General features: G+C 37.2%; 1 protein-coding gene across 22 annotated transcripts in view; it reads left to right on the plus strand.

Moving 5' to 3' along the window:
* KCNH1 (potassium voltage-gated channel subfamily H member 1) overlaps positions 1-23,757 on the plus strand; it is a 193,590-nt gene that overhangs the window by 24,004 nt on the left and 145,829 nt on the right. For all 22 annotated transcript variants that reach the window (XM_040697360.2, XM_046939669.1, XM_046939667.1 and 19 more), the window contains exons 5-6: positions 6,522-6,640; positions 13,510-13,902. In XM_040697360.2, the coding sequence (XP_040553294.1) occupies positions 6,522-6,640; positions 13,510-13,902 (512 nt within the window). The remainder of the gene's footprint in view (positions 1-6,521; positions 6,641-13,509; positions 13,903-23,757) is intronic.

Below are 23,757 nucleotides of genomic sequence, written 5' to 3' on the forward strand. Positions count from 1 at the left end.
TTGGTGGCTAGATGAGCAATTCCTTGGAAAAGAAGAGCTAATTTGCAAAACAGAATGTCATGTGTGTGAATATGTCTCTAATATTAGAACTCACTGTGCCACTGGATACTGTGAGGGGAAAAAACAAATCTGGAATATTAGACAATTGATTGTCTGCAATGAGTTCTGGGACTCATGGAGGGGAAAAAATATGTTGGAAGTTCTAGGAAAAAAAAAAAGGCAAAATTATATTAACTGCTTCAAAAAATCATTGCTTTTACAGACCTGAGCTTTGCAGAGAACGCGTTCCTTGCACGGTATACAACGTTCCATTGGAAATTTGTAGCATGTTTTTGAAGGGCAGCAATTCTCCTGGAAACATTTCAGGATAATGGAAAACACATGAGCTCCTGATCTAAAAATGCAACACTCAGAATTTACATATTAATTGTTTTTAATTTAAACTGAGAATTGATTGCTAAATCAATTATTTTTCCATTCTCACCTTCAGTCAACTTTTATCAACTACTCCTTTGCTGTACTTCTACGTAAAATCAGTTTGCTGTGGATATGACTAGTTAATATCTGCTTGCAAATGCAGATATTTTAGCATACGTGCTATCTACATAGTTACAGGGTGGCACAGCATGAAGCATTTCTATTCTTCAAAATCAATGCCTGTATGTCTTTGTAGAGAAAAACATTATGTAGTGCAGGAACATGGTTAAAGAACAGCTTATCAGTCAGGTTGAGCCTCCCTAGCTACAGTATATCTTAGTTTCCTAACACCTGCTGGCAACATCATGCATGATTTTTCAGCTGAATGATACAGTCACTCCGTAAGTGTGAAGTGTTGAGCTCTAATGACAGGTGATTGACCAGTACACAAAAATTAATAGACATCTTTTATACAAAGGTGACTCAGAGAAAGACAGAAGGTCTCAGTACTGTTTTTCATTCTTAGTCCATTTTTTAAGATTAATAATTTCAAAGATTGGAATAGATGAAACAATGTTTCTAAGGTCCTGTAAAAAAATAATAATAATAATTAGGCTTCTAATTATAAATCTCTGTTGTTTCAGGTAATTCAGTAGATATTTATTTTATGACTGCAATGGGAGTTAGTTAAATTTGATTTTAAATGCAGGTACTTTAGAACAGCGCTCATTCTAAATAAAACAAAAATAGTGTGTCAGTGATGGTGCTGATATTTTTTAAAAAACAGCCTGTTTTCATCTTTCCCTGCATAGTTGCCCCTTTGAAAAAAAAAAATCAGGAAAAAATATTTACTTGAATAAGCAGGCAAAATCAAGTGATGTCATAGCTAAATTTGGCCTGGGAAGTGATAGGTCACCTTCTTAGCTGAATTTCAGAGTATATGCAATCAATGTGTTTTGTCTGTATGTGTCTTGTTTTGATTTGAGATCTAACACACCAAGTATGAGACATTTGAGAATAGTATATAAAGTGGAATGCATCACTTTACAAAAACTGTAGCTTGTTCAGTTAAACAGAGTCTGAATGCAGTCTGAATAGTTAGTAGGAAACAGGTTTTGCATGTGTGAATGCAATGACGACATACTGAGAGTCATCTGTGCTGCTGTATAAAAGTTTGGGAATTATGCTTTGGAATCCAATTTTTCTTGGTTTTAATTTTTTTTTCCACCAAAAAAAAAAAAAAAAAAAAAAAGAAAAAGAAAAAGGAAAAAGAAAAGAGGAAAAAAAAGAGGGCCATCAATTTCAACATCACGGAATTATATGGGGAAAATGGTTGTTGGTCTCTTAGTTATTGTAACCTCCTGTGTCTTGTAGCCATCATCAGTTATGTCCTTTACAGAAGCTCTAGTTGATTTTGCAGGTAGGCTGTCCTTTGCATTGCAAGCAAGGTACACAAAAAATAGTATTTTGATTGCTTCAATCTTTATTCATGGAAAACTCCAACCTGATGTTTTCTTTCTTATTTTTTTCCCCTTTTTGTTTCTCCTTTTTTTTTTCTAATTTTTAGTTCTGTTTTTAAATATGTATTTATAGGAGCAAAGCCAGTGTTTGAAATATTTTGATTGTTATACTTTACTTTCATCTAGATAAATTGGTGTCTTAAAAAGGAAACAAATGAAAGGGAAGCAGTGAGTATATTAAGAACTTTGGTATGCTTTTTCACTCCAGATGGAAAAAATAACACAATTTTAGTTATGATATTTTAAAGGGCAGGAGCATTCAGACTGCAGAGAGGTGTGATGGATGTAAGCGGGGAACTGTGACATGGAAGAAAACAAAGGTGGTTCCAGTGGAGGAGATAACTGCTGGAATTCAGATTCACTTGCGTTTACACATTTTTATGTGATCAATAGACTCGTGGTTAAAGTAGCTTATTCTCAAGTGGGCTATGCCTTTGTGTTCTAACTCTAGGGACTGTGTGAGTTACAAAAGCAACTTGGTAACAAGGATTCTGTAACTGCCACAGTAAATAATGTTTGAATTTGTGATTCATCGTTATCAAATTGAAGGTATTAGTAGGTAATAAATACTTACCTGAGATAAATAAGAAATGTGTTGTGGATTCACAAAATCACAGAGAATTAACAGCTCATGCTCATCTCAAAATAGAGAAAATTTGTTTCTTCTGCTTGAGAGGGTTGTTACATGAAGCTTAATGCATTAAAGAAGAGAAGTCTTGATGCATTAAATATCCCGAAAGTGTGTTCTGATGCCACGTTTCCCCACGAAACAGTGTTCAGGAGACAGCTTTTGTCCTCATTGGTAGCCATCTTGGATGTTTTCAAGAGCAGCTTTTACTTAGATTTTTACATTGAAATAGTGAAAGGCTGAAATAGCATCAAGGAATGTGGGACAACTGGAGTTGGTCTGTAATCCTGAAGGCTCTTCATCCTTTTGAAGCTGAAGACATTCTGATTGTTTTGCAGAAAACATCATGTAGGGATGAACTGAGAAAGGAGACCAATCAGTTATGAAAATCAAAGAGAGAAAGAAGCACAGGCAAGCACAACCATGAGGGTGGCATCCAGCTTTATGTTTTGTTCCCAAATTCTAAGCTGTCCTCTCTGGAACAGCATGAGTTCTTGCCTCTTTGAGGAATCTATATACCTACATGAGAATTGCATAGAGTCACTGGATTTCAATTTAATTTTTGCTTTCTCTGTTTCCAGAGGAAAACAATGGATGTAGGAATTGTGCAAGTAACTGCTTGGGCTGAAAGAGTACTTGTAATCCATATCATCTGGACTCCCTTTCCTAGCAGGACTAACATCAGTGTGTTCCTACACCACACTGGAACCTAGTTTCTTGTCTTGGAAAGTTCAGTTTTCTTCCTGAGACCAGCTCTGTGACACATAGAATATCATGCTTATATTCTGTTTTGTGCCTTAAGTCCATTATTTCATTTGTCTTCGTTGGATAAAAGTCTGAGTTGTAGACTATATCAGTCTTTAGTCTTCTAAAGGACAAATTATAATACATTCACTAGGCACTGCTGTCTTTTCAAGAAATGTGAGAAGTTATCATTTGATAGGATTAGTACTGGCTTTCCGTCTCCATTTAGTTTTTTTTTTCTATGTCATAATGTGTAGATTCAGTATAATTATGCTTCCTTTCACCTAAAAAAAAAAAAAAAAAAAAAAAAAGTAATACAAGAAATTGTCCTGTCCTAAAAATGAGATTCATACACCTGGGACAAAGGCACAGAGATTCAGTGCATATTTTGACATGTTTAATTATACTTCCTATGTAGTGTACCCAGTGTATGAAGCAGGAGTATAAGTGTATATATTCCTAACTCCCCAAATTCAGGTCAGCACTGGTTCAAAAACCCCACCAACCTAGCCATCCCTGCCTACTAAAATAGTCTGGTTATATCGTTTTCAGGTCAGAGTTTGAAGTATGTGGTGACAGATCTCATGTTTGTGGAACAGCTCATTTGAACACCAGTTAGGCCCCCACAGATGATATTTGCAACATGCAGGGCAGAGTAGGTGCCTATAAGAGATGCTGAGACAGAGGACCATGTTAAGCTCTATCACTGCCTTTCAAGTGTAGATGGCTTTTGGGAAAATGGAAGGTACGTGAAGGTGCTTAGCATTCATAGCCGTAAAACCTGCCTGCAGAGTTGTCTGGCAGTGTTTTTGTGCAAGAAAACTCAAGTGAGATACTTCCTTTTCTTCCTCCCTCCCAGTGTTTCTGTTGAAATAGCCTGCTTATTGGGAAACTTGCCGATAGGGGGGAAAAAGTGGCACTTGATGTCTGTGTGCTGTTTTTGAATCAAATTTTGATTCTTTCAGGAAAATGAATGATTAGCTAGCAAAAGAGACTATCTACTGTAGTTGACATTAAAAACGTTGCATATCTGGTAAGGGAGGCATAGTCTGAGCTCCCCCATGAAGCTGGAACTCGGCACGCCTGAGTGCGCGGCGCGGCACGACGGGGCCTCAATTTCAGCACCACGGACAGAGCCAGGCTGGGGCTGGCGCCGCTGCCTCACCCGTCCCACCGGCCTGGAAACATGGTTTGGAGCTGGCAGCCTCTTGAGACAAATCTTGTCAGTCTGAATTTACACAAGTGAAAGTCTACCCATGCTGATAGCCTTTCTCTCTGGCCTTGTGAAACGGGAGGAAAATTTAATAGTGCTGACATAAGCGGTTTTTTGAAAGACAAAGCTTGTGTTGGTGTAAATTGCTGTAGCTGTGTTGGCTTCGCAAACTCTGGTTTGATTTATAGCAGCCAAAGATTGGTCATTATGATTGGTTACTCTCACCTAATCCATTCATTTAACCTCCACTGTCTGTAAAGAAAAGATAGTAAGGCATTTATGTCTCAGCATACGAACTGTAGTTAGGTTTTTTTCACATATAATGGAGGAAGAATGCTCTTTATATCTATTAAAAAAAACAACAGCAACAACAACAACAACAACAAAAACCCCACAGTATATGGAAATGTGTTGTGAAAACAAAATGCCTTGGGTCAGTTTTACAGCAGGTACAGACTCACCTCCGTTAAAATTATGTCATGTTGATTAGTTTCTTCAAGAAATACTATTCTATAGTAGCTAAATTCGCATGAATTTACCAGAAAAGATCTAGCTTCCTGGGTGCAGATCACACAATCTACATGTTGCTGAATAGTCCCAGAAAGAGTTTACTAATTCTGTTCAAGTTAGTTATTAAATTGTGCCAGGCTTCCTTTAAAGTATACTTTGAGGCCTAAGAAAATGTTCACTTTTATTCTTGTTTTTAGTGTGGTATGATGCATTTGGTTTTTCCCTTTAATAAATGCATTGTTTTGTATATTTTTAAAGATTTTTTTTTTCAGGTTTTATCTGGAAGACTGTTCAATAGCCAGTTCAGAAAATTTGTTTATTTTTTGTGCTCACCTGTCAAGTTGGCAAATATGTTCTTGCAAGTTCCATCAGGATGAGATGTCAAACAAGGTTATGTTCTAAGTAGTGGACAGTATTTTAACTACCCATATTCCTTTACTTGTTATGGATCACTTGCAGCCTGAAGTCCAGACTGGTCTTTAAAAACTGTCACTGCTAATAGCATCATTTCTGTTGGTGATGAAATTATAACGTGAAGGGAAATTTTTCCAGAAGCACGATTTCATTAAGAACTGAGTCTGCAAAGTGTTGAGCACCCTCAGTTGGAGTAGGAGGTGAGACTGCTCAACAGTTTGCAGGTGGTGCTAGCATTTTTCAAGACTGGGACCAAATGCACTGATACTTTCCTTTCAGACTGCCAAAAATACACAGACATGTACTCTGCCTGACTTCTTCTGTTATGTCAGAGTGCTGCTCATAAAGGTTACAGTTAAAGCTAGATCATGTGTCTGTCACTCAAACCTTCTATTTTGAGGGATATTTGAAATTACTGCAAAAAATATTCTGAATTAAAATTCTGCATGACCTATCTGCCAGAATTTGTTAAATGTTTTATTACAGTTTGAGAAAATCTATTTGTATATTTTTCTCTTTTGTTTAGAGAGGATAAAATTAATGATTTTGTTTGTTTCACTTTGCTCTGCTTTTTGTTACATTATACGCTTTTCTCTGCTTATGCCAGAACTACACTCAATGCATCCAAGGCCAGATTCATTTCTGTTACAGGGAGCTCTGGTTTTCATTGTGCCTGATTCTAGTCCTACATCTTTATTAGTCTGGAGCATCGTCTTCAGGGCTGTGAGATCCAAATCTGACCATTAGGTTTAATAGAAGATTATTGTACAGTGCACATTTATCCTTACAAAAAATGTGGTTTGTGTAATGCGCTGCTGTAGAACCCTTGAACACAAAGCCATTGCAGTTGTTACTTAACTTGTTACTTAACCACCCTGCCACCTTTACCGTGACTTGCTTTTTTTCTGATACATGGTTAAATTATACTCTCTTGGGGCCAGCATTAATACAATTTGCTCTATTTTTCTTTTAACTTGTCTTTTTCTTTTAATAATGATAAACTTTATGGGGTATGCTTTCAAATTTTTGTTTTGTAGTGTATTTAATGTTGCATGGTTTTGGTTTTATTTTTGAGGTTGGGGAAAGTTTGCTCGCTTGACCCGTGCCCTCACAAGCAGCCGAGGTGTGCTGCAGCAGCTTGCTCCGAGTGTGCAGAAAGGAGAGAATGTTCACAAGCACTCACGACTTGCTGAGGTAACATTTCCTTTTCACAAGAAACTGTAAAGAAATGTACGTAGCCTTTTTGGATATGCTGTCTCTGCATGAGCCATTCAATCTATCCCCTTTGACCTGTGATTCTGAAAGCAGGTGGCAGGTACAGGAGCTCAAGAGTATGAAGTGTGCTGTGAAATGTCTCCTTTGGTAGTGGAATGGAAGCTGGTGTTGAAAAGACTTAATGCAACCTGACTGCAATTTTGGCTTCCATATCTCAGCAAAATCTTACGATGGCATTATTATTGAAATAATTATCTTTTCCTTATTTTCCTTTCTTCTGAAGATCTCTCAACTCTAGTTGGATCTTGGACTGTTTGCTTGTTTAAAACTGAGGTGAGATAAACTACAGCTAGTGCAGAAAGAAGTTCCAGAAAATCATTGACACAGTTCTTTGCATTCATTTATGTCAAATTCTCTTTTAGTGGGATCCCAGTGCCTTTTAAAACTGGTTAAAATATATGTTTGAGATACTGCTTTTATGGACAGAACGGCTACAAATGCCACAAGCAATACTTCTGACAATAGAAAAGTGAAACTGCGATTTAAGTAGGTTCTGTCAAAGTTTTCTCAAAACTTTGAGATCAAGATCGCTGCGTACATCAAGAGGCTTCTTGAAGTATGAGGGTTTTAGGGCTTTCGCCACGAGGGGGAGAGACTGCGCTAAGTTTCCTGTTGCTGTCTCCAGGACCAGTAGCAGGGTCTTCCCGGTGTAAAAACAGCTTGGGGAAGATCTTGTTATGGTGTTCATAACAGTATGGCCAATATAACATGGTACTCCTGTATCACCTGTTGCTGTCAGTGCCATGGCAGCAGCCAAGATTTTTGACAATAATTCTCAATCTTCATTTGTAGCTGGAGGTGTAAGCCATTGATGAACTCCTTGAGTCTCCCAGTGTTTGTTTTTCTCCAGTGTGTGTTTTAGTTTCTCTGCGAAGTAGACATTACCTTGGCCAAGCCTGCATTTTTATCACATGACCGTATAATTTCCACAAACAGGAGCTTACCTATTCTGTATTTAATGTAGGTGCACTCCAGAATGGAAGACTGATTTTTGTTATGAGCATTTTCACAGGAAGTAGCTTAGATCACGCAAGCAGAGGAGAGGGTCAGAAATTCACATGGATGCTGTACTTCAGGAATACTGTGTAATTATCACATTCACACCCTGAAATTGCTTTAGTGTCTTAGAAGTTGGGACGTTCTCCCATGTAATATAAGTCAAGGCTTAGCACTAAATAATCCTTCTTTCTCTTCAATGTTTACTCTTGAATTTTACTTCATGCTAAAATTAAGGCAGTGGAATGTAAAGCAGAAAATCTGAGGTTATTCAGTTCGGGTCTTTGTACCTCAGTCTCTAAACTTCTATGACTACATTACCAAAACATATTGTTGGCTGATAAGTTGAAAAAGACTTCTCAAGTATTCTAACTGGTGCAGTAAGTTGATTCATTACAAATAATAAAGGGCAAGTGTATAGTTTATATGTCTGAAATGAGTTTCTTTAATTGCTGGCTGAATATTGAAGTCATTATTTTAAAAAGAACATTATCCCCAACTGTAATGTTCGGTACCTTGTTGTATATCAGCTGTAATTCCATCTAAGTCAATAGAATGACACTAGAGAAAAGCAGAGTGCATATAATCACACAGACAAGCCCACTTTTTATCCTTGGAAGACATGAGCTGGCAGGCTTCTTATTCTAGAAAGATCTCCTAATAGTATTTAATATGGGATCTCTTAACTGTTCCCCATTTTATTTTCAAATGTCTTATTTTTTTCCTTCGTTTCTGCAGTAGCCTATTTGAAATTTTAAGCTCAAATTAGAGTGCAACCTATTTCTTTTCCTACTTGCTGTGGCATTTCATATCCATCTTGTTTGCACAAAAAATCTCTTCATTTATTATTAGCATTGCTGTTAGTCCATTATCACTTACATTTTTTAAAAGCTGAGGGGCTGGTTGTGTCCCAGTAGCTGAATGGGGCAAGGTGTTGTACAAACACAAAAAACAGACCTGCCACAAAGGCTTGCAATTTATGTTATTGGTTATGATTAATTGGTTTCAGAAGGGTGTTACTGGAAAAACCACTTTGTTTTATCCACTGGCTGTGGATAATGCAAGCAGTGAGCATTAAGCTTTAGTCTCTGACTTTTGCCAGAGTGTGTGGATTTGTCTAGCCTGAATTCTTTAATAGCAATCATGTAAAAACTGTTTAAATTCATTATGCAGTTAATGCAGGGATGTTAGGTAACTCTAAGCACATTTTGCAGTGTGAGTACAAAGTAGTTGATACGGTTCTGTGGTTTTATTACTAAGAAACTAATTGTAGGAACCATTCTTCCTGGTCACTGCAGAGTTCGCGTGTCTTCTGCCCCCATGGTATTGGCTGATGCATTCTGTGCATTTACCAGGCAGCTTGAGGTAAACGAGAGTGTGTCATAATTTAAAAAATGAAATAGTTATGAGGCATAAAAGCATAAAAAATATAATGGTGCTTAACAGCATTGCCTAATAAAGGACCTTCTGCCTTTTTTTTTTTTTTTTTGGTAAATCCTGTTTACTAGGGATTTATAATTGCCATTAAAATATACATCAAGTTGAGACTTAGCACCTAGCTCTTGGCTGGGGAGCAATTTGTGTGGGTGCTTAGGAGAACAAAAGGGAGAATGAGAGAGAGCAAATATCCTGTTGCAAACACAAAAGGGGGAAATTAAGTTGAAAACGAATGTGCTTTTTTCCCAAGTTATTCATTCTTAGAAATAAATCATTTTAACCACTTGCTAATGCACTTTTATTAGTCCTGATTGGTGATATATTCACCATTTTTAAAGAAATCTAGAATAAATCAGTATTATTCTGCTTAAAACAAAACAAAAAAACAAATCCCAAAACACAGCCTTGTGAAGCTCCTGGTGAAGTTTTTCCTTTCTGCTCTTGAAACAATATTCTTTGGCTTTAAAGAGCGATTAAAACATCATGCATCATTACCACAAATAATAAATGTGGATAATAAGACTGTAGTCGCTGATGAATCAGAAGTAATTGGAATACTTCCAGTAATAAGTTTCTGAAACAAGTATTTCTTTTACTGAGGTATAACTGTGTAATGGAGAAGAATCTTTAAAAACCAGAGCTGTTTCAGTTATTTATAAAATGATAGTAAAATGATCAGTGAGCATGGGTGGAAGCTCTGTATGTTGGTCTATGTAGTTTCATGCATTTCCTTCATAATTGCTCTCATATTTATCTAGTGATTTTTTGTTGATATTTTTTCCTCTTCAAGGGGCGAAGTATCTTTACAAGCAGTTTGTATCTTGTTAGTTTGTTTAGGTGGGTAACAACACGACTGCTTCAGCAAATACATGTTTTGGGTTGGCACTGTTCTCCCTAGATGCTGGAGTACAGTTAGAGCACCTCGGGGAGGGCAGAATATACTCCTCTTTAAATCTTCCTGGCTTTGCTATGTAGCGTCGAGAGAGTGGGGTTATAGCTCATAATCTCCAGATAACTGTGCAGTGGTGTGCGTCTCTGAAAAGATGGTGAGCAAGTAGACCATGCATGATTCTTGGTATGACAGTGGAGAACTTTGGCAATTCTAGCAAGGTGTTGGAGTGGTTTTACAGGGTGTGTAAGTTAGTGATGTAGTGAAGGGAAGCCAGGACTAGAATTTGTCACCCTAGCCTACCTAAACAGAGGGCTGGAGACATCCCAGGTGTGCTGTAAGTGATCTCCTCCACCTTGCAAGTGATTGGCATCTCCGTGTCATTTCCTGGTGCCCATCTCCTGCCCTCTCCTTGCTCTTCTCTTTCAGATTCACGTGCAAAATTCTGGTGCTCATCCTTCTATTGGAGGCTGGGTAAAGCCATGAGTCTCTGATCATTTTAATTAGCTACAGGGAGAGAGTGGAAATTCAAAATGTTTATTAATAAATTTAGCCATTCAGATAGTTTAGAGTATGCTTACTTTCTAAATAAAAGAGAAAGAAGACATTGATGCTTTTATTTTTCTGCGCTGTAGCCCTTTGAATTTCAGACAAGCTAGTGGAGAGTGCTTTGTACTTGGTGATGACATTTTAAAACACTGAAGCAGCAAAGTTGTTTATTTTCTTAGTGATTTGAAATGAGAAGTCTGTTTTTCTCTGCACTCAGTTAAGTTTTACATCTATTCAGTTCCACTGGATTTACTGGTATCCTTTGTAATTTACAGCAAAATAACTGACACCATAATTTAGTTTCTTCTTTATTGTCAGAGACTTTTCTTGCCATGGCTCCCATTATTTAGGTATATGGCAATACATTAGTACACTTTCCAATAACTTCAGCTTGGAGGATGCAAAATTTCTGCAAGTTCTTGGAGTGCAAAGAGACCAGAAGTGGCCAAAACGCAGTGCATTATACAGTTGTCAGTCTAGAATTTAGATATATAAATTTAACAAACAATCTAAAGACAAAGTGCACTTTTCAGTGTTACATGGTTGAATTTCCTGTACTGAATGCAATCATTATCAAAATGTTTGATTTTTTTAAAAATATAGTATTTAGGCTAAAAAAAAAAAGAAAAAAAGAAAAAAGAAATAGTGCTAGGAGTTATCGGATGACTAAAGAAGAAATTGTTTCCCCCTCTATATAAAGGGTAAAACATATCTTCCTATGCTAGTTAGATCTTGGCATTAGAACTAAAATCTAGTTAACTGCGGGATGTCACTACATGATGAAAAGTGCTTGGTTTTGCTGATTAATTATTTCAGTGAGTGAATAGTGCCCAGTGGACCATATTTAGGGCTTGAGAACTTATGTAAGAGCTGCTGTTTGTGCTAAGCCTTGCTGAAACCAGTAGTAGCACAGTGCTTTCCAACTGATCCAGGTATAGCTGCCATGTTCAAAAGGGAATGCAGGAGGTATTTGCAATACTGATTTTAGGCCTGAACTTTTGTCAAGAAAAGACCTTCAAACATTTGTAGCTGGGATTGCAAACAAGCTGTGTAGGAAATGCATGCCATGCATACACATTACCAGGTCAGTACACAACATCTTCCAGTACTAGGGACTTCTGGGACTTTGTTGGCCGTTGCGTCCTGCAGAGAAGAGATTTCTTTAGTCTTGTGCTTACTTTAGCTTCCTCACAGCACAAGCCAACAATTTTTATTGTGGCAAACCTGAGCGAATCAGGTTTAGGAGTGGAATAGCATTTAATACTGTAGGGGCCGTGTTGGAATCCTGGTTTGGTCTTCAAGGTCTCCCCCTTGGTCTCCCCCCCACACTTTTAGGGGGAAGTGTTCTATTCCCCTGCTTGCTGTGGTTCTAGAAACTCAGTGAAACAAACTTCATTAGGTTTTCGTTTTTTTCTTATAGTGTTGATGCCCTTGTGCTAACCAGCAGGTCTCCCTGAGCAGGTCATGCTATTTCTCTTCTGGAAAACACAATGGGCTTAAGGTCAGCAGGCTTGTTTTTTTGCCTTTCAGCTCTCGCAGTCATTTAAACATGTGCAAGGGACTGTGATCTGACAGTGTCTGACCTCTGTGGTGCACAATAGTAACTGATTATGTGAGGATGTAAGGTTCAAAGCAGCAGGGAACTTGATCTGAGATTGTTTTGTCCAGTTTTCTTTTTGTCTTTTTTGGATTAATCTGTTGACCACCAGTTAACAAAAAAGAATAAGAAAAAGTACCCAGAAAGCCTGCAGATAAAAATCCATGTCCGAATAATTGATGTTAACAAAGCTGAGATAAGGAGCATGAATGGAAGACATTCTTTCTATTCTAGATGTGCTGTCTGATCTTTTCCCAGAGAGGGTGGCCTGTTGCTCTGAACTACATTGTAAATAAATGTGAAAAAGTAACCATGCTCCTAAATAGTTCTCCCAGGTTCTGAGTCTGGCATTAAGGAACGCATCTCACTTGAACAAGTTTCCACTTCCTTTTGTTTTTTACCTATAATTCATCCAGTATAAATTTCATAAACTTCTTTTTTTTTTTTTTTTGAGTCAAGTCATTCACCTTGGTTCCACCCTGATGTATAACCATAGATGTAAACAAATGTATTCTTGTTCACAGATATGAGGAAATTTAGTTCCTAAGACGTTGTCATGGTTTTCCATAGGTATTGCATAACGTAAAAGCATGATTTTATTCTTTTTGTACTACTAATGGGAAAGATGGTCAGATTTTAATTATGCAGAACACTTGAACATGTGCTCAACCTCAAATTGCTGACAGATCATCTTTTGCTGTAGTGCTTTTCTGAATTCAGACCTAACTGTATTTGAACTCAACTGTACGCCATCGGATATGGAAGATACTGACCTTCTCTCAGTGAAACGTTAAAGGTTGAAATGAGTTTATTGAAACTAATAATAATAATTCATGGACTTTAGTCCTGTGCAGCACACAGGAACAGAGGCTTATGCATTCCTGGATTGTTGTACAGGACTTGATTTCGGACACAGTATAGTAAAGAGTAAAACAAGATAGCACTGAGAAGCAGTGTCCAGGTGCTGGACTGATTGATTTGCAACTGCCTTCCTTCCCATCATTTATCTGTCTCGTCTGTTTCGACTGTGAAAGGGGCTTTCTATTCTCTGCATGTCTTGGAGGCTCAACACATTATGTCATAAAAAAGTAATTAATGACATTAAAAGAAAGAAAACTGATCTTTGGTTGCTGGTGTTTTTTTTTTTTTTTTGTTTTGTTTAGCAGAATACTTATTCTGACTTACAATTTGATAATGTTAAAAGAGGTTAGGAGGCATGTCTTTTAATCAACTGTGCTCAAGACTCTATGATGTTAAAATTAATATTAAAAAAAAAATAATTAATGTTTCTTTTTTCTCCTAAAACCTTTGTCACTATAGGTACTGCAGCTGGGCTCCGAAATTCTCCCACAGTACAAACAAGAAGCACCAAAGACTCCGCCACATATAATTTTGCATTATTGTGTTTTCAAGACTACCTGGGACTGGATCATCTTGATTTTAACCTTCTACACTGCTATTTTGGTCCCTTACAATGTCTCCTTTAAAACCAAACAGAACAATGTGGCATGGCTAGTAGTGGACAGCATTGTAGATGTCATTTTTTTGGTAGACATCGTACTTAATTTCCATACCACCTTTGTGGGGCCAGCAGGAGAGGTGATCTCTGACCCAAAGCTGATTCGCATGAATTACTTGAAGACCTGGTTTGTGATCGATCTGCTCTCATGCTTGCCATATGATGTGATCAACGCATTTGAGAATGTTGATGAGGTCAGTAGTTCCACTTCCATCCTTCAATTATTACTTTATGTTTGGGAGTGGGGAGGGGAGAAGAAATAAATGGATGTTTTTGAATATGTTGGGTTATTGTACCTATGTCTCTAGTAGCTGCCCTCAGCACATGTGAAAGTTTACTGATGAGTCTTCTCTGGAAGGATGCATCTTTAATTGCACTGCCAGAGGCTGAGGTTTTGGTGTCAGAAATCCATATTTACTTTCCTTCATTCTCAAAGTTCAGGAGGACAAAGCAGAAGCAGACAGCTTTTGTATACAGCTCTAAGAGAAATCGCTTCATCTGACTTATCATAAATAGCTTGAAGTAGTGTGTAAAGATGGTTTCTTAGGGCAGGATTCTTTTCCTTTCGCTGATAACTGAGCAGGGTGTGTCCACCAGGGGCAGTTCTTCATGTGAACAATGCACTTTTCTCAGCTGCTTCCATTGCTATGTGTCAGGTGGTGACTGGCTGAATCTTAGCCCACCTGAAAGTAGTGTATGGATGCCCAGCGATGCATGCACCATTGGCAACAGTTGTAGAGGAAGGTAAAACACTTATAGAATTATCAAACAGCGTCTTTAATTAGAAGAAAAGACAGGGAGAAATTTAGAAATGTAGGCTCCTCCTTAATTCTTTAACATTTCTTTAGGAACCAGTCAGAAGCCAGCAGAAGAACTAACATTCGGGCTACTCTGGTACTGCTTATTTTCCTACTGGCTTAAGCTACCAAGAAAATATTACTCAATTAAATATTAAAAAGTAAAGAACAAGTTCCATGACTAACTAGATCAGAGAGTTCATGAATTGTTAACAAAATTTTAAGAAGTGGGCTGCAAGAATCATCTTTAACTATACCTTATAAAATCTATCACAAAATAATTATGTCTGTATTTATCTGTGGCATACATACACATTTCATCTGTGCTTAGTATTTAAAATTTAGCATGTAATATTTAATTTTTATGAGTTCCTTTGGAATACATGTTATAAAGGACAACCTAGCTATTAAAAGAAAATTATATCCAATTAAATATCTGGGTAAAATCATAAAGCTGCAGTACTTTTGTGAAAATATACTAAATGGGTTGTTTTTCTAGTTTAAAGTATTTTTCCTTTTGAACTTAGGCTAAGTAGGCAAACTATCGGGTATGGCGGAACAAACATGATGCTATTTGATATTTAATTCCCTAGACTGGTTTTCATTTGATATAAAGCTACAGATGGAAATAACACAAATAATATGATGCAAAAAGCGTTGTGAGACCTGACCTTAGGTATTTGTTTGTTTGCAAGTTCCTGTGCAGGGCTTTCATGTGTTACTTTATCATGGCATTGATAAAGCATGGAAAAGAGTGCCTGCAGGTGTTTCTGTTGTTGAAAGATTAAAAAAAAAAAAAAAAAAAAAAAGCTTTCCTCACCCTCTGCAAATAGTAACAATCTGCCAATGATTTTTGCTGGAGGAACATTTCGTATCTGTAGGCTGGTGATATGACCTACAGAACATCCCGGAGGGAAATGTCTGTAGCAGAGGCCATCGCAGCCCTTGGACTGAGCGCAGTCATAGACATGTACAGACTCATGGCAACTGTTACTGAGAAGTTGTTGCACAGGTTTGAATTTCTCCAGTTTCTTTGTTTGGATGTTGCATTCTAACTCTGAGACGGTTGGTACTTCAGTTTTCCTGCATCTCTTCAACAGTTTTAATCAGTGTAACAGTGGTACTTCTAGTTACTCCAGCCCTCATGCCCAAGGAACAAGCTTTCTCTTGATGCTATCCTTTCAAGACTGTTCATCTTTATTTTCCCTGGTGGGTTCTGACATTTAACTGATATAGATCATTGTAAGGTCATTGGAGCAAAGCCTCCACTGGTGTAAATTGGTGCTCTTCTGTGAAGGGCTCACAGACTGGTTTACAGAACCTGAGGGGCTTTGCCAGCAATGTCAGCAGAATAATGCTGTGCACTTCAGGTGGGGATTTGGGACAGTATATGCTGATTGTTGTTTCATGAACTGCCTGTGGAGAAAAAGATAACCTTTTATTAAAAGAAAAAAAAAGTCACATTCAAGGAGTCTTCAAAATAGAAAAATCTTGCTTTGTATATTCTGTATTGTGTAGAGTATTCCCTTGTGGGCCAGCTCCCTTTCTTTCAAAAGCACTGGTTTAGATTTTACTTGCCTCTCACCCCACTTTACACACTGTGTTACTTAACTGTGGGATTAAGTCAGCTGCGCTGCTCAAGTTCTAAGCTTCCAGACTGGTTGTTACATGTGTTACTTTGGCTTTGCTGTAAGTAATTCCTTGAGACTGGAGACAGTAGGTGGCCATGGCTACCGGGAGGGCTTTTTCCATCCATCTGGCAAACACATTTAAAAAATACTGTCAGAGAGAAAATGATGTCCACTGTCAGCAGTGGCTGTTAAATGAGATAAAGACTATAAATTGCTATGTTAATGTCTTTGTGTTTTCCACATCTGATACTAAAAGGGAGACTGAGTCAGGTTAAAGCTCACTGTTTTTCTGCCTGCTATCATTCTCCATTAAGATAAACTGAAGACACTGAGGGTACCATGGAGGAACAAACTTGACAAGTTGACTTGTTTCTGAGAGTGACATAATTATTGTGAAAGAAACGATTCATTTGCAATGTGCACAGGACCTGAAGCTGATGAAGTTAAAAGCAGTGTAGATAGGGTACTGAGTCTCTTGGCTCTTTGGGTAACTCTGGGACTGTCTCAACACTTGGCTCTTAGTCCATTAGTAGTGAGGCTGGTTTTGCCTTCTTCAAGATGGTCCAACAATGTAAGATTAATTATAACATATGAAACTAGAGTTGATCAATATTTTTGACAAGACATACTCATTTAAAAAGAATTTGGATTGATTTTCTTCCCCATTTTCAAGCAACTTTTTTTTTTTTTTTGGCAACTTCATTATTCTATTATAAAATACAATGGAAAAAATACTGTCTTGAAACAAAATTGTGACTTCTGTGTTTTTCAGCCTATTTCAAAATTTCTTGTGTTTATTATATTTTGGAACATTAGTATATTTTCAATCCACATTTTTAAAAATATAATTGAAATTCTGGTTTCCTCTCTGTACTGTTGAGAACTTTTTTGTCCATAAAAAATACTTTGAATTCATTAACTATTAATCAATACAGCTATTAATAACTACAATTAATACAAGAGGCACTTAAGTATGAATAAATACATTCTACAGATGGAAGAGGGGGGAAAAATGAATGTATTTGTCCAAGGCCGTGAAATTAAATATGAGAATGTCTGAAATTTCTGATCTCAAGTGTGGTGCTGGAGGAGTACAGCATCTCAGAGAGTATAGACGTGAACAGAATGCAAACAATGAGGAATAAGTAGTTTTAGAGGAATTTCCATTGGTGCTGAAATGAAAGAAAAGGTATAAATATTTCTCCTGGTTTTTCTATATGGCAACTTGATCGTACAGTTAAGTAGAATTTACTTTCAAGACCTGATATAGAACTTAATCTGTTTGATGAATCAACATAATGCTCGGATTAATCCTAGTACTGTTAAGACAATACAATATGCTGTAGTATAGACTGAGTTGGAAAGAGTACACTGGTCTAAAATGTACACAGCCCTTAAAACCTACAATGTCAGTATCTTTTGAATTTGAATAATCACAATAACATTTGTCAGTGATCCTTTATAGTAATTAGTATTATTCCTCAGTTAAGGAAATATCACCAACTTGGAGGAGTAACGTTACCTCTTTGTGTTCAGACGTCAGTCAATAAATTTAATAAAAAACATACATAAAGAAGTTTTTTTTTTCCAAGACAGTGCAATATAAGACCTTGTATTCCAAAGCAAGTTGAATCATATTTTTGCAGTGTCAGCTCAAGTAATCTTATGCTGTGGTTTTTGTCCATAATCCCATAAGATATAAATTATATTGGAAACAATTTGATTTATTACATGTGACATTATTGTGAAATTTCATGTTAGGAGTGAAATCCAGTCATGTCAGCTTTGTATAAATCTCCAAAATAGCACTTTTTACTACAAGCTCCCTGTATATATTTGAGTGGAACACTGTGATCAGTTATTGGCTGATATTGAACTGAGAACCGTATATCATTCTTAGTAGCTGAGATAAATGCATAGTGAAAGATCATCAGGAAAGATGTATTCAATATAAATGATATAGGGTTCATTTAAGTGGATCAATAGGAGAGAAGCTAGCATTTAGACAAAGAAGACATATAACTTTCAAAGGACAAAATGTATGATGCTAAAATAAAGAAGTCCCAGAAAAAAAAACCAAAAAAACACAATACAGAAGTAATCAAAGTAAATTAAGCTGTTTAGTGCTACAGGAGTGTGGTGCAACTTGAAAGTACAGTGAGTTGCATGCAGATAAAATGAATGCATTGCTGGTCAGGTTTTTGGCAAATGCAAGGCAGTGCTTTGGCAATAGATTAATTTAAATCTTATTAGTGGAATAATCTCTCCTGCTAATACAAATGAGCTATCTAGGAATTACTGAAGTAGCTACACCGAAAAGCATGCACATTCTCTAGATGTGTTTTACTTTTTTTTTTTTATTAATAATAAGGGGCAAGGCAATAAGTGTAAATTACCATGGTATTTATAGTTTTATAAAATAAGCAGGGGATCATAAATATTTTTATTAGATGAACTGTGCAAACTGGAAAATATAATTTTTGAAGTCTTCTAAATGGTAGACAGCTATATAATTTAATATCCATTTGAAACTCTGTGTAGTTCATCTCTCCTATTTGGGTCCGTCTAATTAGTTTTGCATGTGAGTCAAATCTATTGATAAATCTGGTAATGAATGAATGTTTTTATGTGGCTGATTAAAACTAAAACAGTCATAACCGACTTTCTTTATAGAGTCTGTAACAAAACAGCCAAATACCAAAGTATGATCCAAGCATAGTAGAAATGTTGGTAAAGCGTGTTTCTTGGATGTGCTGGCAGAAGACGGGAAGGGATGAATTCCTTAAAACCCAACCTCCATACTTCTAATGAAGTGCCTTTTTTATGCTGCCCTTCTGAGGAGCAAGCTGCCTTCAGAACCCTCTGTTTTACAAACTGTGTTGGTGTTTGTTGGCACTGCAGAGTTTTTCTGCCATTTAACCATTTAGGATTCTTTCCGGTGTTTTAGTGTGCGTAAGGTGTTCAGTTCATTTAAATGACTTTATTTAAAGTACTTCCCTGGTCTCCCCCAGGTTCATATACCTTGGAGGCTCAGAGGCATCTATGTTATCTGCTAATGGATAGTCCTTCCCAAAAGTGGACGCTAAAGGATGGCCTGCCCAGTACCTACTCCATAGGTTCTGCTTGTGGCTGATAGGATGCCAGTTAGCTCTTTTTCTCACTGCTAGCGTTCAGATTAGTGTTTTGGCTAAGTCATGAGAAAGTGAGGATGTGATTGGATTTCAAGGCGCTTTTTCATATCTTTGAAAAGCATGACATGATTTATCATACTGTTAAAGAGAGAATAGTAGTCTACAGAAGCAATTCAATCTGTATAAGGCTAAAAGAATTAAAACACTGAATTACATTTTCAGTGATAATGTATGGTGATAGCCTTTGCCCAAGAAGGAGAGCTAATTGAATTTATTAGAATCTGAATTATTTCAAAAAGCTGCTGTTTGAGTTGTACTGCACATAAAGGGAAGCATATTTCAGAGACAGGGATCAGTTACCCTGTTCTTTTTCCCCAGTTCAGCATACTTGTATTGATCTGAGGCAGAAAATCAGATTAGTTGGCAAAGAGTATTCATTTGAATAGCTAAATGGTTGCTGTATAGTCTATTTTATATTAGGGATTGGATTCAAATTGAAGATGGAGTGGTACTGGATGCCTCTAATACTAAATTTTATTTGGGTGTTTTGCCTATTCAGAGTAAGTTTAAAAAAAGCTTCTGGAACTGGCTGGTTCTTTGAATCAGAGGCACTGGGAAACAGATAGCTGTCTGTAAGGATGTAAAGGACCAACAAAAATCATTTTCTACCTTTCTGGTCACTCCTTCCCTCTCCTTAGAGGCGGGAAATAACATGGGTAAATTTTTGATGAGGGATGGGTAAATAGCAATTGGAAGCTTTATGTTACTTGTATGGTATCTTTAGCCCTGTCCTTCCTCTTACAATCAGTGCTTTAAAAAAGAGTTCATTTCCTGCATATGTTGGTTTTCTGAGAGTGTTTGTATGTGCAAGGTAAGCTTTATGAATGAAAAATCAGCCTTTTAATCTCTTTTCACACCCGATGCTCATATACATGAATTATCGCTGTTTTTCCATGGATTCTAGTCAAGCTGGGGGATGTCTGACTAAAATAAGCATTGTGAGTTTAGAAATCTGCTTTCTTCAGTACTAGGAACCGCAGCAGCAACCAGAGAGTTTAGATATTGATTTTGACCTGTGTGCATAATGTCATCTCATCTGTTCATTGCTAAATACAGCAATCTGTAGGAAAGGTTGTGTTCTCAGACCTAACGAAGAGAATTAGAAAAGGCAAAGAACAAAAATCAGAAGTCCTAATAATGACCTGATGGCAGGCAGGGCTGCCATGTTCCTGCCAGGCTGCAGTACAGCTGACTAAGGAACCAAATGCCAAGAAGCAAGGTATTGCTTTCCATGGCTCTTGCCTCACTTATGCCAGTGATAAATCTGGTTCATTGTCTTTCTTGTTTGGACAAATAATTTATTTTTTGTTCTGTTTCGTTCTCATTCTTACAGTGGTTAGTTCTTATTCTCCTGCATCTCCCCTTATTTGAAGTGAAGCCAGAACTTCTACTGTTATGTGTAAGAAGAAAGTGCTAGAAATCCTAGGGCAAATGTGTGTCAGTATTTCTCTTTTTAAAAATAGATAGTAAATAAATTACACTTTCTTGGAGCCCAGAAAAAAATATCGTAATGCTTAGTTTGTCTGTTTTCATTCTGTGTGTGTGGAAAGTAAATAACATAAAAATTAAATGCTATCATACTGTATATGAATAATGTAATGAATTTATTATTAAAGTCCTAGCTTTAGTTCTGCTTCAGCAGGTGGGATGAAAGTCACGTTTTACTTCTTTGCTGAAGTTTTTCATCCCATGTCTTGTTTCAAAGGGAAACAGCAATTCCCCCCCCTCCCCTCCCTTTCTTTTTGGCTGTAAAACATTTCTGTTGCTGCTCCTTCTGTTTTATTTTTTTCTAGGTGCAGTTCTGTTATTCAGTAAATTTTGAATTGACTTCACATTTGCTCAGCAAATGAACAGTAACTTCTTTTTATGTGTACAGCACCCGGCACTATAGTGTGCACTACTGCTGTCCTTAAGGATTGTAGAGACACAAGTAACTAACAAATACTCTGCTACAGCCCTTATGTTCCCCCCCCAAAAAAACCCCAAACCTTCACAAAGTAATTTATCACAATGTCTTTTCTCCTTACCTCTCTTCATGGATGTGGAAGTAGTGGTATAAATCTTCTGTTGTCCAATGCAAACCTGAAGCCAAAACATCAATATTCTGGATCCTCTGTTTTGAGAGTGAGAGAGGATTCTGCATGTGGCTGGGATACAGGTGTGAGACACTGGCAGCAGGTCATGTTTTGCAGAAAACAAGGAGATCCTGAAGAAAATCTGTGTGTAAAAGTGCACAATGAGTAGGTCTAACATGCAACATTATGCATGGAAATTTAGTTTCAGCGGTGTTCCATGGATAAATTTCTGAAGCATCTTCTGATCTTCAGTGTGGGTTTTGTTTTCCTGCAGTACTGAAGAATGCTGATCTTCTGAAATATAGTTCTACTCCTTAAAGACTGCATAGGAGGAGGGGGTGGTGGTGGTTGTGCTTGTTATTATAAGGGCTCTTGAAATTTGAGTTTGCTCAATCAGAGAATACAGAGTTATTTCTTCTGGCTTGCAGTGCTTTGACCTTGCCCTTTGGTTTATTACACATTTTTCAATTTTCATGCATCAGCCATCACTAGCAATGAAAATAAAACAGCCAGTGTATTAAATATTTGAATACATGTCAGCAGCTTGTTGTGGTTTAACCCTTGAAGGCAGCTAAATACCGCAGTCACTTTGTCACTCTCTCCCAGTGGGATGGGGGAAGAGAATTGGAAGGGCAACATTTAGAAACTCAGGGATTGAGATAAAGGCCATTTGATAATTTAAAAAATAAGAAATAGTAAAAGTAATTGTGCACCATGAGGTGTCCACTGCAGTCAGTCGTGGAGCAATGGCAGCCTTGGAAAATTCCTCCCCATTTGTATTGCTGAGCATAGCATTGTGAGGTATGGAGTATCCCTTTGTTTAGCTGGAGCCAGCTGTCCTGGCTGTGTCCCCTCCCAGCTTCTTTTGCATCCCCAGCCTCCTTGCTAGTATGAAAAGCAGGAAAGAGCTTGGTGCTGTGCCAGCACTGCTCAGCAGCAGCTAAAACATATCTGTTGTCAATACTGTTTTTGTCATAAATCCAAAATGTAGCACCATACTGAAGAAAGTGAAGTCTATCCCAGCCAAAACCACCAGACAACTATGTGTGGGTATGAACAGTAGAATGTTTCGTTTCATTCAGTTACTTCAAACAATTTGTTATATAAGGTTGTGTGAAATTCATCATTTTGTGCTGACAATTTTTCCCTGCAAGAAAAATATATTTAAAAATGTACTGATTTTCTACCAGGGATTTAGAAGAGATTTCTTAGCTTTTACATATTCCCCGAGGAGGGATCTGTGGAACACAGTCAGATAGAACTTCCTCTGAGTAACTCTAGCCTAGACTGGACTTGGTGGGATATTACTTATTTTGTCATTTCTTGTCTGCATTGTAGATGCCTAAAATTGATTCTTTATAGCAAAGCATTTGGGAGAGGGCTATTGAACATGTGGGGACCTGTAGTACAATATCTAGCTCTTTATGAACCAAGGTTTCATCTGGGCAGAAGGAACTTGGAGTGTTTCAGAGTCTGCATCTCAAATGTTGTAGCAGGAGCAGAGCTAAGAGGGTGGCACAAGCATTGAGAAGAGTAAATTGAGTTCAAGCTCTTTTTTGTGTGTGACATCATGGAGACATCCGTATGGTAAAAGCATAAAAATAATCTGCTCAGATAAGAGCATTAGAATGGACAGTAATCGAAAAGCACAGTTCTATTTTGGAAAGCAGTAATCTAAAAATGTCAATTTTGAATCCAGCAGATCTATTCCCATGAGTATTAAAATTCTAGTTGCTAAATTTTGTGACAAAAAATACTGTTTTAGAGTCTTGGGGAATTATCTGATTTCTTTCTGCTTAACAGTCTATGAAATAAGCTATTATGTTTTCACTGTTTGTAACAATTTGCAATTCCGTCACTTAGGAAATGTTAAGAGAATTGTTTAAAAAATATTTCTGTACACATTTCTGCATTTTTGTATTGATCTACTTAGAACAGATGAAACCTTTCTTCCGAGTTTACATTATTTGAGATGCTTGTTGGGAATTTCACAAGGGAAGTTCAGATAAGAATACAGTGATCTCTGATCTCCAGATACTCTGTTCTGAAGCTCTGAAGGCTCTTTGCTTTAAACTTTTTTTTCATCTGATTTCAAATATTGTACTTTGTGTTCCTATTTTTATATGCAGCTTCTTCAGCTCCTCTTCTCCCCCCTCCACCCTCCCTAGTATTTCTAGTCCTTCTTTTCAGTCTAACTCAATTAAGAATTAATCAAATCCCCAAACATCTAAGTCCTTCCTGAATCATTGCTGAATCACTGTTTTCCTTTGGTAGGACTCGTTGACAAGCAGATTTTTTTTAATCCAGCAATGAACTTCATTTTAAAGAACAAATATTGTGTCATTTTTCAGCAAA

This window comes from Gallus gallus, chromosome 3, assembly GCF_016699485.2.
Source record: "Gallus gallus isolate bGalGal1 chromosome 3, bGalGal1.mat.broiler.GRCg7b, whole genome shotgun sequence".
Classification (NCBI taxonomy): Eukaryota; Metazoa; Chordata; class Aves; order Galliformes; family Phasianidae; genus Gallus; species Gallus gallus.